This window comes from Eptatretus burgeri, chromosome 5, assembly GCF_056783735.1.
Source record: "Eptatretus burgeri isolate ZD-2024b chromosome 5, Ebu_testis_v1, whole genome shotgun sequence".
In the NCBI taxonomy this organism is placed as follows: Eukaryota; Metazoa; Chordata; class Myxini; order Myxiniformes; family Myxinidae; genus Eptatretus; species Eptatretus burgeri.
Genome location: NC_140965.1, coordinates 48,099,374 through 48,114,373, shown reverse-complemented (window position 1 = coordinate 48,114,373; position 15,000 = coordinate 48,099,374). Strand labels below are relative to the sequence as shown.

The 15,000-nt window shown below is 41.6% G+C and overlaps 1 protein-coding gene across 1 annotated transcript in view; it reads right to left on the bottom strand.

Annotated features, from left to right (window-relative positions):
• TRIT1 (tRNA isopentenyltransferase 1) overlaps positions 1-15,000 on the bottom strand; it is a 180,724-nt gene that overhangs the window by 25,215 nt on the left and 140,509 nt on the right. The window contains exons 6-7 of the mRNA XM_085881772.1: positions 4,262-4,404; positions 3,438-3,534 (exon numbers count right to left, since the gene is read on the bottom strand). Coding sequence (XP_085737898.1) covers positions 3,438-3,534; positions 4,262-4,404 — 240 coding nt within the window. The remainder of the gene's footprint in view (positions 1-3,437; positions 3,535-4,261; positions 4,405-15,000) is intronic.

Sequence of the window (15,000 nt, the reverse complement as noted above, 5' to 3'; positions counted from 1 at the left end):
TTGATTTGTTATTTAAACGCTTGTAATTAGGTTTTGATCTGCATTAGGTAATCACTCTTTAGTGATTATGCCTGGTGTTCGCTTAATGGTTAGGGTGGCAGGCTTTGGATCCGAGGATCCTGAGTTCAAATCCCGCTCCAAGTGGGGTTAACTCGGCCTGTCATCCTTCCGAGGTCGGCAAAATGAGTGCCTGCATGCTGGTATACTGTGTCGGAGTGGCGACCCGTCCATGATTGTGCCCAAGAGCCAAGGAGACTGCTTAAGCAGCACCAACACTCTGAACAGAGTATGGTCCCAATCTCCTCTTTAGTGATTGGCAACTAACTTTGAACAGGTGATCATCACACGATTAGAAAAGCGATTCAAAATCCGTCAAACTCCTAAACGCCTTTCGTAAATTCAGTCCAAACTGTTCAGCCTGACAGAGGTATGTGCTCGACTGAGTGCTTTTCCAGTTTAAAAATTTTTTGCAACGTACAAGAAGACAATGGCACTCAATATTTGGCACATTTTAATCTAGTTTCTTTGTTCCACGACAGACTTTTTGATTGGTTGAGTTTTTTTTTGCAGCAATCCCTTGATGTATTTCTGGATCACGATGGAGAAAAGTAATGAAAGTCAATGACTAACCTGATGCACAAAGCCGAGGAATGATGAAGAAAATTTGTGAAAATGCATGGTGCACAATAAAAATGAAGCATTTAACCGTGATAACCACCATGAGGAAACGGAACCACGACATCCAGAGGAAAAACACAAACCAGAACAAAAGGTCAAGCGCTGAAAAGAGCAACCACCACAGGGCTTGAACCACCACCTTTTTATTAATATTCAGCTGCAAAAGTAAAGGTTATTTCCCACACCAAACTATTTTCCTTCCCTCGACTCCCTACAGTCATGGCCAAAAGTATTGACTCCCTTGCACTTTTTTTTTCAAATAATGCACCATGTCTTCCATAAAATTGTTGAAATGAAAAAAAAAAATTTTGGTATCCACATATATTTCTCTGGTTTGCAGTGGAACAAAACAAATTTTTAAAAAGCTGAAAAAAAATTACGAAATCTTAGCTTATTCCACGTTGGAATCCAAAAATGGCCCGAACAATATTATTGGCACCTTTCCTTGATGTTCCTGTGTCCACCTGTACGCAATGTTATCAGGAAGTTTAAGGCCCATGGCACTGTAGCCAACCACCCTGCACGTGGCCGCAAGAGAAAACTTGATCGAAGACTGCAGCGAAGGATTGTTCAAATGGTGGAGAAAGCACCTCGATCAACTTCCAAACAGATCAAGCTGACCTTCAGACACAAGGTATGACAGTTTCAACTCGCACCATCCATCGCCAACTCAATGAAAGGGGGTTCTATGGTAAGAGACCCAGGAGGACTCCACTTCTGAGAGAAAGAAAGAGAGAGAAAAGAAAGTCTGACTGGAGTTTGCCAAAACACACCTTAATAAGTCAAAATCCTTCTGGGAGAATATCCTGTGGACAGATGAGACCAAAATAGAGCTTTTTGGTGAAGCACATCATCTCTATGTTTACAGAAAACAAAATGAAGCCTTCAAAGAAAAAGAACACCTTCCCTACAGTCAAACATGGAGGAGGTTCCAGTGATGTTTTGGGGTTGCTATGCTGCCTCTAGCACTGGGTGCCTTGAATGTGTGCATGGCATCATGAAATCAGATTACCAAGGCTTTTTGGAGCGCAATGTTCAACCCAGTGTCAGAAAGCTTGGTCTCTGTCGAAGGTCATGGGTCTTGCAGCAGGATAATGACCTCAAACATTTCAAAAAGCACCCAGGAATGGTTCAAGATAAAACACTGGACTGTTCTGAAGTGGCCAGCAATGAGTCTAGATCTAAATCCCATTGAACACCTGTGGGAAGATCTGAAAACAGCCGTTGGGAGAAGGAACCCTTCATATATGGGAGAACTGGAGCAGTTTGCACAAGAAGAATTGGTGAAGCTACCAGTAGAGAGGTGAAGAAAGCTCATTCATGGCTGCAGGAAGTGTTTGACTGCAGTTATTTTGTCCAAAGACTGTGCTTCCAAATATTAAATCTTGGGTGTCAATCATTTTGCCAATGCCATTTCTTATATTTTCTGATTTAAAAGGGTATATTAAGTTCTGAATCAAAAACAAAGGTTCTGTAATATTAACAGTGAAATAAAGAATTGTGGAGACCAAACACTTTGGTCAATTTCAATATATTTTGGAGAACATTATGAGTTACATAAAATATGTATATATATATAAAAAAAAAAATATATATATATATATATATGGAATATATAAAATCTAAAAATATATGTGTGTATATATATATATATATATATATATATATATATATATATATATATATATATATATATATATATATATATATATATATATATATATATATATATATATATATCTCCCCACCCCCTTTCAAAGATATCCTGCCAACCACTTGCCCTATTTGAGTCAGCGTCGTCACCCCTTGAACCAACCACATATTTCAGGGCTGTACCATCAAAATTGTGTCCCACCGGACTTGTGTGGCCGGATTTGGTTCAAGGCCTCGTTTCCTCAAATATAAAAACGAAAGGCAAAATGACAACCTGTATTATCACCAAGTTCCTATTGCCAGCGATTGTGAAATTTTTCATTCACAAAATTTGACAATTCTGCATGGACCTGCGGTTTCAAAATGCATGTCAGCACACAGTTCCGTAATCAGTAACCAGACATACAGGTAAAGGAAACCAGATCTCGAACGTCACTTCACCAAAACCATTCAAAAACCTTGGAACATGACACAGAGTTGGGGAAAATTGAACCAAGTTGTAAAGTAAAAAAAAAAAACAGACAGTTGGTGTCAAAGCCACCCCAATGCTCACCTGTTTATACATTTATCGTTTTTAAAAGACTAGTCTAATATTTTTTATAAAGCATTGCAATGAAGTCTGATCCAAATAATTTTAAAGCAATATATGTATTTGTATATTGTAATCAGTAAAAAAATAGTGTGGTAGATAAAAACATTAGAAAGGAAATAACTTGCACCAAAAACTTTACCATTTTCACGCTCACACTCAGGCCAGGGGTATCGCTAAAGCTCTCTGTTCTTCGAACAGGTGAGCTAAAAATACACAAATAAAAAAAGAAAACAAGAATTTTGACAAAACGGTAAATTTGGTTGTGATCAGAGAAGAAAAGTGTAATGGAGTAAAATGACAAAGGGAAGTATTTAAGAAAGGTGAGTGGAGAAGGTGAAATATTTTAATTTTATTGTAACACACAAGTCATCAGTGTGAGTACAAAAGGCAACACACATCACTCTTGGTCCAACCATATCCACATGTTATTGTTCGAGACAAAGTTGATGTCCAATGCAACACGACTCGAGTTTTGTTACACACCGAATCGGACTCCTCCTGAAGCCGTACTTACTTCGCCAGGGCGTAGTGTCGATGAAACGACTGCAGCTCCTCCAGGAGACCTTCTGCAAGCATCTGATCAACACGCTCATCCAGGCGACGGTCTAATGCTGCATGAGTCAATACAGGTAATTTAGCATTAAGAACCATCATATCGATACAGAACAATAGTCAACATGAGAGGTTGTGTATATTGGCAGATCATCAATGATAAAAAAACAAATTATGTAACAATTACGAAAGGCAAACCATTACTCGATATCGAGAGACATGGTGAGGGCAACAGCCAGCGGCTGGGGGCAATCCTATCTTCAGTGCATTACATACGTGTCGTACAGGTGATTTGAATAATCGAGCAGTTATTTAATCTACAGTTACACCCATATAAGGACTACGTGTAGAGTGAGGATCCAAATGATAACTGAGGAAACAGAATTCGTCGTGACTCAATCATTTATGCCATTAAATCCAACCAACAATCAAGTTTGCAAAAGGAAAAACGGACATCCCGAGCAGGTTCAATGAAAAAAGCTTGGATGAGATGATAAATGTCTTACAAAGAGAGGAAAAGGAAAGTGCCCAGCAAGAGGACAAAATGTTTAAAGTGGAGGAGGAGGAGGAAGATGAGGAGCTTGACGAACGATGACGACGACGATGACAGATAGGACAGAGACCACAGCATTTGACGAATCGTGCAAGATAACCAAATTTATGAATAATAAGTTACAGGGATCAAGAGTGTTCCGTACATGGTGCAAGCACAATGATTGGTTCCAGCAATATGACATGTGATTGGGCACATGCAGGTCAGACAGGCAGGTTGCCAGTTGGCCTCACCTTCCTGGTTGGCATAAAGCCACAGAACACAGGCGTCAGGGTAGCGCAGTGGCCCGCTCAAAGGACCACCGCCAGGCTGCTCATGCTGCCTTCGCAGCAGGGAACTCCAGGGTATGCCAACTTGCTCATACACCTGCAAACCCCTTGATGGGATTGACGTGAGAAACACATTAATACATTTGCAGTTCAAAAATTTCTGCAGGAGTGGCATCATCAAGTTGGGACTTGAAAAGTTGTATATCATTAGGTTTCTTATGAAGAACATCAAACGCTGAAATTCACAGGAGAGCGTCCACACAAGTTGATGCCACGTCTTTCATGTAGTCGTGTTTAAATGGTGCGGTGAGTTCACTATGACTTCAAATTGGTGAGTGATGTTGAGTATTCTCATTTGTGCACCTAAAGCGCTGTCAAACAATAAATACCAGCAGAAAAGCCTGGCAAAATGGCAGGTGACCCTTCTGTATTTTCACCAACAAAACCCTCAAATTACGCAAAAAAACTCTCAATTTATTAAACAAATTGCTCATCTTTATATTTTGGAAGTGTATAGGCAACAAACCATTGCCTCAATCGCTCACGAAAATAATAAAAATAACTCCATTACACACGACAAGCAAAAACATGCACACTGTTGATGAGCATATAAAACACATCGTGATTATATAGCTCGGATCATTCAAATTGCACAGGGCCGTGGGCTAACAACAGAGGCCCGAGGCCTCTATACGCCTTCACAAAGTGGCAGACTTATGATTATTTTTTTCCCAGGTTACAAATGTTATTGCAGTCAGGCAAGCTATCCAAACCATGGGATGAAGGCAGTCTGTCCACACATACATAGTTCAAAAAATATACACATATATTATGCGTATATACATCCATACATACATATCAAGGTACATGGCCTGTTGGGTATCTGTGACTTTTCCATGACCCTTGACTGATTTTCCATGACCCCACACAGGCATATTTTACCCACCCCCTACCTCAAAACACAACAGCAAGATTATGAAAATTACGAAGGATTTAAAGTCGACCACAATCCTGCTTCAGTTGAGTAACAGATTAGGTAAATGTTAACATGACAATGTGATAGGCTGGAGACAGAAGGCCTGAAAAGGACAAAGCGGGCCAAATATCAAAACCTGGCCATAGATGAGAATCAAAGGGCATTGTTTGACAGTGAGATGGAACCAAGCAAAATCACTCATTCATTCAACTGCCTCCAAGCCGGGCTTCTGATTGACACTGTCGGCCAATCGGTGTGGATGTCTGCCCTTCTGAAAAATTAAATAAAAATTGAACACATTTCATCGTGTATAATATATATATATATATATATATATATATATATATATATATATATATATATATATATATATATATATATATATATATATATATATATATATATATATAAAATGTATTCTTTGAAATTCATTATTGGACATATGAATATATGTAGACAATGCAGCCACAGTATTGGCTGAGAGGCAGTTATGATCTTAAGATAAGACAAGTCTGAAGACTACGATGGTTCACGAGCGGTATTTGACGATGTAGATTGTTTCAGAAGTCAAGGATGAGACAATGTGATAATGTTTGACCAAGTTATAAAAATGATCAACATGATGCGGTACGAGTGACAGGTAATTATTAGCTGCAAAATGTCGAAAACCTGGTTTCGTTCAACAACTTTTAAAATTTGACCTTTGCATGACCTTTAAAGGTCACAAAACAATGTTGTGGACATTAAAATAAGGAAACAGGATACGTGCTATAGCTTATTGGAGATAGTTTGTCGAAGCCCGGTTCGATTCCCACAACTTTGAAAATTTTGCCTTTGTGAACTCCAAAGGTCAAAGGTCAAGGATTATGACCTTTGGTGCAAAACTTACTCTGGAACATTCCAGGAACAATATAACGTCATATAGGCTATATGGCATTTCGCACTCCTCAGATTATCCATACTTTGATGAAATCAGCGTAAAAACAAACTTGAAGGGGACACCACGGGCAAGGTATTCGAGTTAGAGCAAAATGGTTTCAAGACTTTAGGTGGGGAATGACCTCAAGATTATGCATAAAAATATCGTCATCCTAGCTCTCAAAGTTTGGGCGGTTGTATGATTTTTATGTCAAAATTCGCAATTTTCTAAGTTTGTGACCTTGACCTTGGGACGAAAATGAAAAAATCGAGCTCCATGGGGCTATGAAGGTGCCATTGGGCTAACCAAATACCGAAAACCCCTGCCAGATTCGATAAACCCCTCGGAGAAGATGGATTTTATGTCAAAATTCACAATTTTCTAAGTTCATGACCTTGTGACCTTGACCTTGGGACGAAAATGAAAAATCGAGCTCCGTGGAGCAATGCAGGTGCCATTGGGCTAACCAAATACCGAAAACCCTGCCAGATTCAACAAACCCCTCGGAGAAGAAAAATTTTTATGTCAAAATTCGCAATTTTCTATGTTCGTGACCTTGTGACCTTGACCTTGGGACGAAAATGAAAAATCGAGCTCCGTGGGGCTATGCAGGTGCCATTGGGCTAACGAAATACTAAAACCACTGCCAGATTTGACAAACCCCCTCGGAGAAGATGCAAATTGAAATAGGCTACCCCCTAAAAACACGTTTTTTGGGTGTGGCTCCCCCCATAGTGGGCGCACCACGCCCATTTTCAGGAAAACACAACTAGATCATGATATAAACCTCCCACCAAAATTTTATTAGGATCGCATCAAAACCCACGGAGCTATGCTCAAGACAGACAGACAGACAGACAGACAGACAGACAGACAGACAGACAGACAGACAGACAGACAGAGAGACAGACACACAACAATAACGAATATAGTGGTCACTTATTTTTTTCGTGAAAATATTTTTTCGTGAACCAATAACTTAACTCTTGTCATTTGCAGAGTGAAATGGCTGCATACCTGTCTCAAAGGTGAACATGTCCAATGTCAGAAAAGTGAACAATTTTCAAATTGGTTGCAAATTTCGCTCAGTGAACCCAACACTACATTAAATGGTTTTACGATATAAAGCACGTTATAGCACTCACGATGTCTGTTTTTTTTATATCGTGAATGACGATGAGAGCACTCTTCAGGTATCACTTGAAAGAGGGCCAACATTCAAATTCCCAGAAACAACTGCCCGGTATAAGCATAAACACATTTTAACTCCACTGTGCATGTTCTCTATTCAGTACACTGAAATCCATTCTCTCTTGCCATACTCAATGGTTAAAAAAAAAATCCCTCCATAATGAGTGCCAAGAGACGAGGTAGAGGAAACTTTGAGCAGAGACACAGATTGTTTTACTGCAAGAGGAACAGCGGGCATCATTCTGTGAGAACATAGATCGAACTGTCCTGAGCTGCAGTTTCGCGATGCGTCAATGGGAAATTGCGTTCCGAGTATGGAATGAAAGACTTACGATCGATTCTCGGGAACGTAACTCTTTTGTGCACGTTTGTATTATTCTGAAAATAACAGATAACACACTCACTTTCAAGTTCCAGGATTTTCCACAACCGTCGGTAAATTTCATGACTTTCCGGGCCTGGAAAAGCATCTTGTTAAATTCCATGACTTTCCAGGATTTACATGACCTGTATGAGGTGATTGGCTGGATCACGATGCATTAAATTGCACATCAATGGTGGAAGTGGGAAAATGATCTTTCATTGTGACTTGTAATTAAACAAGGTGAGAGTAAGGGCCCTGTCACACCTTGACGTTTTAGCCAGCGTATGGCAACGTATCAAAATGTATGTAAAACGCTGGCGTCCACTGAACTATTAATGTTTTTTTTTTTCAGTTCTGGGAGTATTCATAACAAGTTGGCGTGTTGTCGGCGTTCACAACTTATGCCCAACGATAGTCTAACTTATGCATAGCGAGCGGCAGCGTATCGCCGACGATCACATGCCGTAGCCTATTAAACGGCTGCCGCTCGACGATTCAAATCATAACCGCACTAGACATCGAAGTGTCAACATCACCGTCATGCCAGAGAAAAAAAAAAAAAAACCATGGAGTCTGGAACACTGACGGGTTCCTCCTGTGAAGCCCATTTTTATATACCAATTCCCCTAAACGCTGCCAATATGCCATTATACGGTAGTTGTAAGTCAGAAACACGTTCAGCAAGTTCTGTGGTCATCCGGAAGACGTCAAATACGTCTACATACATCAATATACGTTTGAGATACGTTACACATAGGTTCAAAGCACGTTACTCATAGGTTAGAAATAAGTTTCGGTTATGCTAAACATTACCTCGACACATTTCGACTTATGAGTAACTTACAAGTAAGGTGTGTCGACGTGTGTCAACGATCGCATTAAGTGCCTACAACTTATGGCCAGCGTATGCGGAACGTGAGTCATACGCCGAGCATGTCGGAAAATTTTGAGCATGCTTAAAATTTGTCGACGAGCTCGGCGTACTACGACGTATACCAGTGTTTTTCAGCGTGCTCTTAACGTATACAAAACTTACCCATAACGTATTCGACATGTGCCAGTGTTTTAGATAAATTTTTCATACGTCGGCATACGCTGGCCAAACCGTCAATGTGTGACAGGGCCTTAAGGTGGGGACCAATGGGCCTCTCGTTCAATCATCGAATTGGTAATTGGTGTTGTCATCGCAAAAGAGCACCACGAACACTACCAGATGAAGGGAGAAACCGCTTATTGAAGATTGTGACGCGTGACAAGACAGTAGAGTCAAAGCAAGTGAGCATTGCGGAAAGATATTCTTAGACCAAACACAAAATAAACTGGAAAGGCACTCGGTAGAGCGCATAACTCCACCCTGTAACGCCTGATCCACGAGAACATATCGAGCCCCATAAATTTTTCAAATATCATGCTGTACAGTACTCTCGTTTTTGGCCCTATCTCTCAATGGTGACGAATCGCTTAAAAATTATCATATCCAGATCTTCACCAAAATCGAATCAATTCTTCCTTGTTACACACCGAACTTGTCCGCCAAGTTTCATCCAAATCCATCCACAACTTTTTGAGATAGTGTTAAAAATCAGTTTCACCCTATCTCTCAATGGTGAAGAATGACTTAAAAAATTATCGGATCCGGATCTTCACCAAAATCGAATCAATTCTTCCTTGTTACACACCGAACTTGTCCATCAAGTTTCATCCAAATCCGTCCACAACTTTTGGAGATATCCTGCACACAATATGACAGACAGACAGACAAGGGTGAAAACATAACCTCCTTCACTTTCAGTGGCAGAGGTAATGTTATTGTGGTGCCGGGTTCGGTAGCGAGGACGACTGCTAGACGGAGCAGTCGGGCCGTCTCCCACCGAACACCGGAATTGAAAGGTCATCACCCCGGATAACTCCGGAGTCGACGGGTCACTTAGAGGACCGTGGTCACCAATATTTTGATGGCGTGAGGTAGGGTCCACTTGTCTATTCCAATTTACCTAAGTACCCACGCCGTCTCACTACCGGGGAAGCCACACCCTCGGCCGACTTTGACCGAACCAAGTCGCTGTTACCGACTCGGACCCGGCATAACCGAGCGGAAGTTACCAAAGCCGCGCCGGACCAAATGAACAATTTACGGCACGAACGGCCTCCCTAATTCTCAATACGCACCGTGCTGGGTCAATGGGAGAAAGCACAGAAAACGAGCTGGTACATTTAACAGGGGTTTATTACAATAATCGGGAGGGAGACACAGAGCAGACTTAATCACGAATAAAATGAAATGCAATTTACAAGGAACACAGACACTTAACAGTTTCTACTTACAGACGGGGCCCACGCACGCACGCACGCACGCACGCACACACCCAAAAGAAATGGACCGGTAGAAATGGACCCAAAAGAAATGGACTTCAACCACCACGGTGGGACTCGAACCCACGTTCCAAAATCCACGGGCCCACGACCATGGCTGCTCGGCCTCAACCACCACGAAGAGCCACCGCGAAGGACCGCAGACCACGTTCGCAGACCAAGCCACCACGAGGAGCCACCGCAAAGGAATCGGCCACGATCACTGCAGTACACTCTCGTCCTGACAACCACTCTACTCTTCTTGCCAGGTCCGAGGGATTTCTTCCCCTCCCATTCGACTCCTGATTGGACGAGGGGATGTCGGGCGACTTGCGCAGCGACAGCTGCTTGAAACCGCTTGTTAACATGAGATGTACCATCATTCAGATGTAACCATAAATCTCATGACCTCTTGCGATCTCCCAGACATAGCATTAAGTACCGTGCAACTAAAATACTGCATTATAACTCGTCACCTTGATACTGTCCTAAAATTTCACATTAAAAACATCACCTCGGCGTCCCAGGTCAGAAACAATTTGTTCATATTGAATCGTAAGTGTGCAATTGTTCATGTCTCACTGCAGCAACACACCAGCTGTCGCTCGGGAAAAAAAATTGTGAGATACCCGGTTCATTTTAAATTTGTACAAGAAAAAATTTAAACCATTGAGCTAACTCAGACTGTTATTTTTGAAGAGCGCAATCATGCCCACGCTCCATCGTGCCGCTCATTTTGAGTTTGGGTGCCTGATGGATCGCTCTCCTTGAATATTTTTATTTGTTCATTTAACTTTTTTTTTAAAATACATAGTCGAGGATCATCGAAGAGCTAGTATTAGCACAATGAACAGATCAGGAAACAATAGGACAAAAAGAAGAGTTGTGAGAGGGGGAAACAACAGAAAAGTTGAAGGACAAGATAGAAGCAGACTTGGACAAACAATGGGTATGGGGAGAATGAGGGACAGGAGAGGATGCAGAGGGTGGATAAGATGGACGCAGAAGGAAACTCTCAGGAGGGAAAACTGGAAAAAAAAAGAGAAGGAAACTCTCAGGAGGGAAAACCTGGTCATTGTCATGGAAAACGAGGCAGAATTGAGCCAAATTGCCCAAACATCATGGAACCTACCAAACATGAATCAACTGGAAAACATCACCGCACACCGCAAGATGAAGGTGATGAAAAACAGGTTAAAAGGAATTGAAAGTGGGTTATTTAAAAAAAAAATTTTTATTGATGAGACGTGATCGGAACTTGGAAGTGAAGTGATACTGCGCGCGGAATCCTTCGATGACGGAAAGCTCATAATGTCACACAGCAAATTGATTTGAGTGATACCTTGCATATCGGCTACATGTCGCTCCAGGTCCATCAGTCTGTGTCAATCCTTGCAAGTGGAATGGAAGTGAAACATTAACAAGGAAAAAACAAGGAAACTTGACAAAGGAGGTGGCCATTCCACCCATTATAACTGCGCAAAAACGTTGCATTTTAAAAATTGATCATACTTTCCATCCAATATCTGTTTTGACGATACGAAGATGGGTCTGCGGGTTTTCAGAAACAAAATGGGCCAGGCCCGCGAAAGTTCAATCCGTCATGGCGCCAAAACCACTAACGGCCAAGTCTCACCAACTTTAAAGGTCCTCGCGAGAACTCGGCCTCCGGTAGAACCAGGCATTAGAAATAGATGCACAGTACTGTACGTGAACTTGTATTCTCAATCTCCGGGAGAAGTCGACCACAGATTTGTGCGCGTTTACGTTTTCACCCTGGAAATCTTTGAACGGACTCATCTGAACTCTGTTCGTTAAGAAATATGATTAATATCAAGTCCAATAATACAGTACAGTTGGCAACATTTGTTGGTTGGAATGTAGCCCATGCCATCGGGTATCTGTGATGAATGAACATACAAAATTACAGTCACAATCACAAGGACAAACACTCAGACCATAATAAAAATTACAGTTAATCGGCAATAAGCATCACAAACATTCTGAGTATTGAATAAAAATGTCTCTTTACTGTGATAACACTCCCATTACTCTCTTCACAAACTTCAGGAGTGTGATCTGTTGCTCTCCTCAAATTTTGAAATGTGACGGTCTGCTAGCCGAGCACATAAATCAATTCCCCACTCGAGTTTGTGTACTTTTTGATACATTTTATTGTGATATGCAGCTAACTATTGCATGCAAACCGAAATGGGACCAGCAACCGAGAAATTCGATCCTGGACACGTTTCGGAATGGCGCGTTTGCACCTTATGGGGGATGATCAAGCCCAAGAGGAATGGAGCAGATGGTCGGTTTTGTAACCGGGAAGGGCAGAGTGGAGAGCGAAATTTAAGTGAGAGGGAGGGTAACTTTGACCGTGTGTACATTTAGTAGAAGTGCTTCTCGTAGGGAAGAAATCAGAGCTGGTTTTACCTTGGCAGGTTGTAAAGAGGTTTACTGTGGATTGAGAATGGGACAAATAAACCCACAAATTCAAGAGACCACCTCGTGAAATTTGAGGCAATTAAATCCAATGGATGAAAAGAACATATTGGGGACGTTGGAGGAGGGGGGGATATAGTGGAAATCTATACACCGAAGGAAAGAGTGGGTGAAAAGTAATTATAACATTGTTAGTGGGATGAACAGGTGTAAATAATGTGATGAACCTGAAATAATATACCACAATCATAGTATACGTGAGTGTGCACGTGTGTATGTGTGTTTGTTTGGGCGCACGATGTATATATGTATGGTATATGTATGCATGGTATATATATATATATATATATATATATATATATGTATATGAGCGAGTGTGAGTGTGAGTGCGTTGTGTTAGTTGTTATCCCTGTATGTGGATTTCAGAAGGTGTAACGGCCAGGTCTCAACGTGTCCACCTGCGTGCATGTGCGTGTGTGTGTGTGTGTGTGTGTGTGTGTGTGTGTGTGTGTGTGTGTGTGTGTGTGTGTGTGTGTGTGTGTGTATGTGTGTGTGAGAGTGTGTGTAAGTGACACACACAGTGATGTAAGCCTGATGGAAATAACCCAACCCCAAAAAGCTTTTACATGCAATCAATGCAGGACAGACATTAGGAAGGATGATTGCACATTCATACCTATTACAAATAAATTTGAAGACACTGGACAAATTAACAAAGGAATTGTGATTTCAAGCACATGTCCCAGCAACGAACTAAGTGCTCAGATGGGAGCAACAAACAGACCAGCCGAAGCATCTTGTGCAACCCTACATAGGCATTCATCCACAAACACAGAACAATGGCAGCCTCCCACCAGAGCATTAAAACCAAGGACGTGGTGGTACATGGATAATGACGTTCTCTGATGCACAAAGCAAAGAAACAGCAGCTGAGAGCGGTGCGCCGAGACTCATCCGACACGTAGCCATCGTACGAATCATCCTTACCAGATATAGCCGTTTCGTCGTCAGCACAAATCTCAAATTAACTCGTTGGAATGCCTTCGTGGCACTACGCCTGCCGGAGAAATGCTTTCACTCCTGGCCAAAGGAGAGGTAACAGCCGAATGCCGCCAGGAATAGCGTGCCCTCATTTTGCAATTCCGTATCGAGTGAGTCAGGTGCCACACTCAAACCCGCGTTCATCAACACCGCGGTGGGGCACCACATCACTAACCTGCCATCACTGTCTCGACAAAGGCAGGCTTCGAGGAAGGCCCATATTGGGTTTGCCCATTGCCTTCTCCCTCACAAGCTTTCACAAAGTGACTTCACAGAAGCCAAAAAGTCTGAAAGAAGGTGTGTCTCTGCTTTTGCTATTACCCTGCCTGCATGCATGCCCATGAGGGAACACTCCATCTCAAACAAAAATAGAGCAACCCCCCCCCCCCCCAAACTGACAGCTCAAAAAATGTCAATTCTCCAAGGAGGAGGTAAGGAGGAAGATATGCCTCCACCATTTATTTGAAGCCGTGCAATTCCTGTGGTCGTCTCAACGGTGAAAATTTCTTGGGCTTTTTGTTGATTGGGTGTGGGTGGTGTGATGACAATAGCTCTTTCCTTTAGTCAGTATGTTTGCGAGTGTGTTCGTGAGTGCAACACCACAAAATGCATCAAACACGGAGGATGGGAATACCTCAACAACACAACTAAAACGAGAAGCTTCTCAAAATGCAAATCCTGTCCGCATCCGCTTTGTACTCAAATTAAACTTGACAAAACCGACCGTTAAAAAAAAAAATTGTACATTTTATTAATTTCTATTCTACATATTATCATTATAAAAGGTTTGTTAAAGGTTTGGTAAAACGCTCAATTGGCTAAAAATCTCATGGCCTGGACAGGCACACTGAAGCTCAATCGAAACAAAAATAAATGTCTGTGTATGTGTCTGTCAGTCAGTGTATCAACATGTCTCCTCCATAACTCTAAAACCATGAAACTTAGCGGCTCAAAACTTTGCATGCATACCAAGGGAGTCCACGAGTAAGAATTCGGTATCTGGGTAAATTTAAACACTCCTTTTGAAGATAATTAACTCATCTCATCATGAAACTAGAAGGGCACTCTTCGATGTCACGATGTCACGAGATATTCCTCCAACCACATTATTACATCATAACAATACTTGTACCAAGTTTGATTTAAATCCCTGTCCCCAAATTTAAAACACTAAATAATTATGGCTGCCAGACCATGCATCCGATGAGGTCGACATGAAAAACCTATATTCCCCATGACTACGAGATCATAATTGTGCCGTTTCACGTAGATTGATAGAGTGGTTCAAGAGAAAGAATTCTTTTAAAGATTTCGTTCAATCCAATATGGCTGCCAAACCATGTGATATTAATTATTAGTGAACACCAAAGTATCCTCAAGGTTTGGGGAACATGTGGGTTAAGTTTCCACATGAT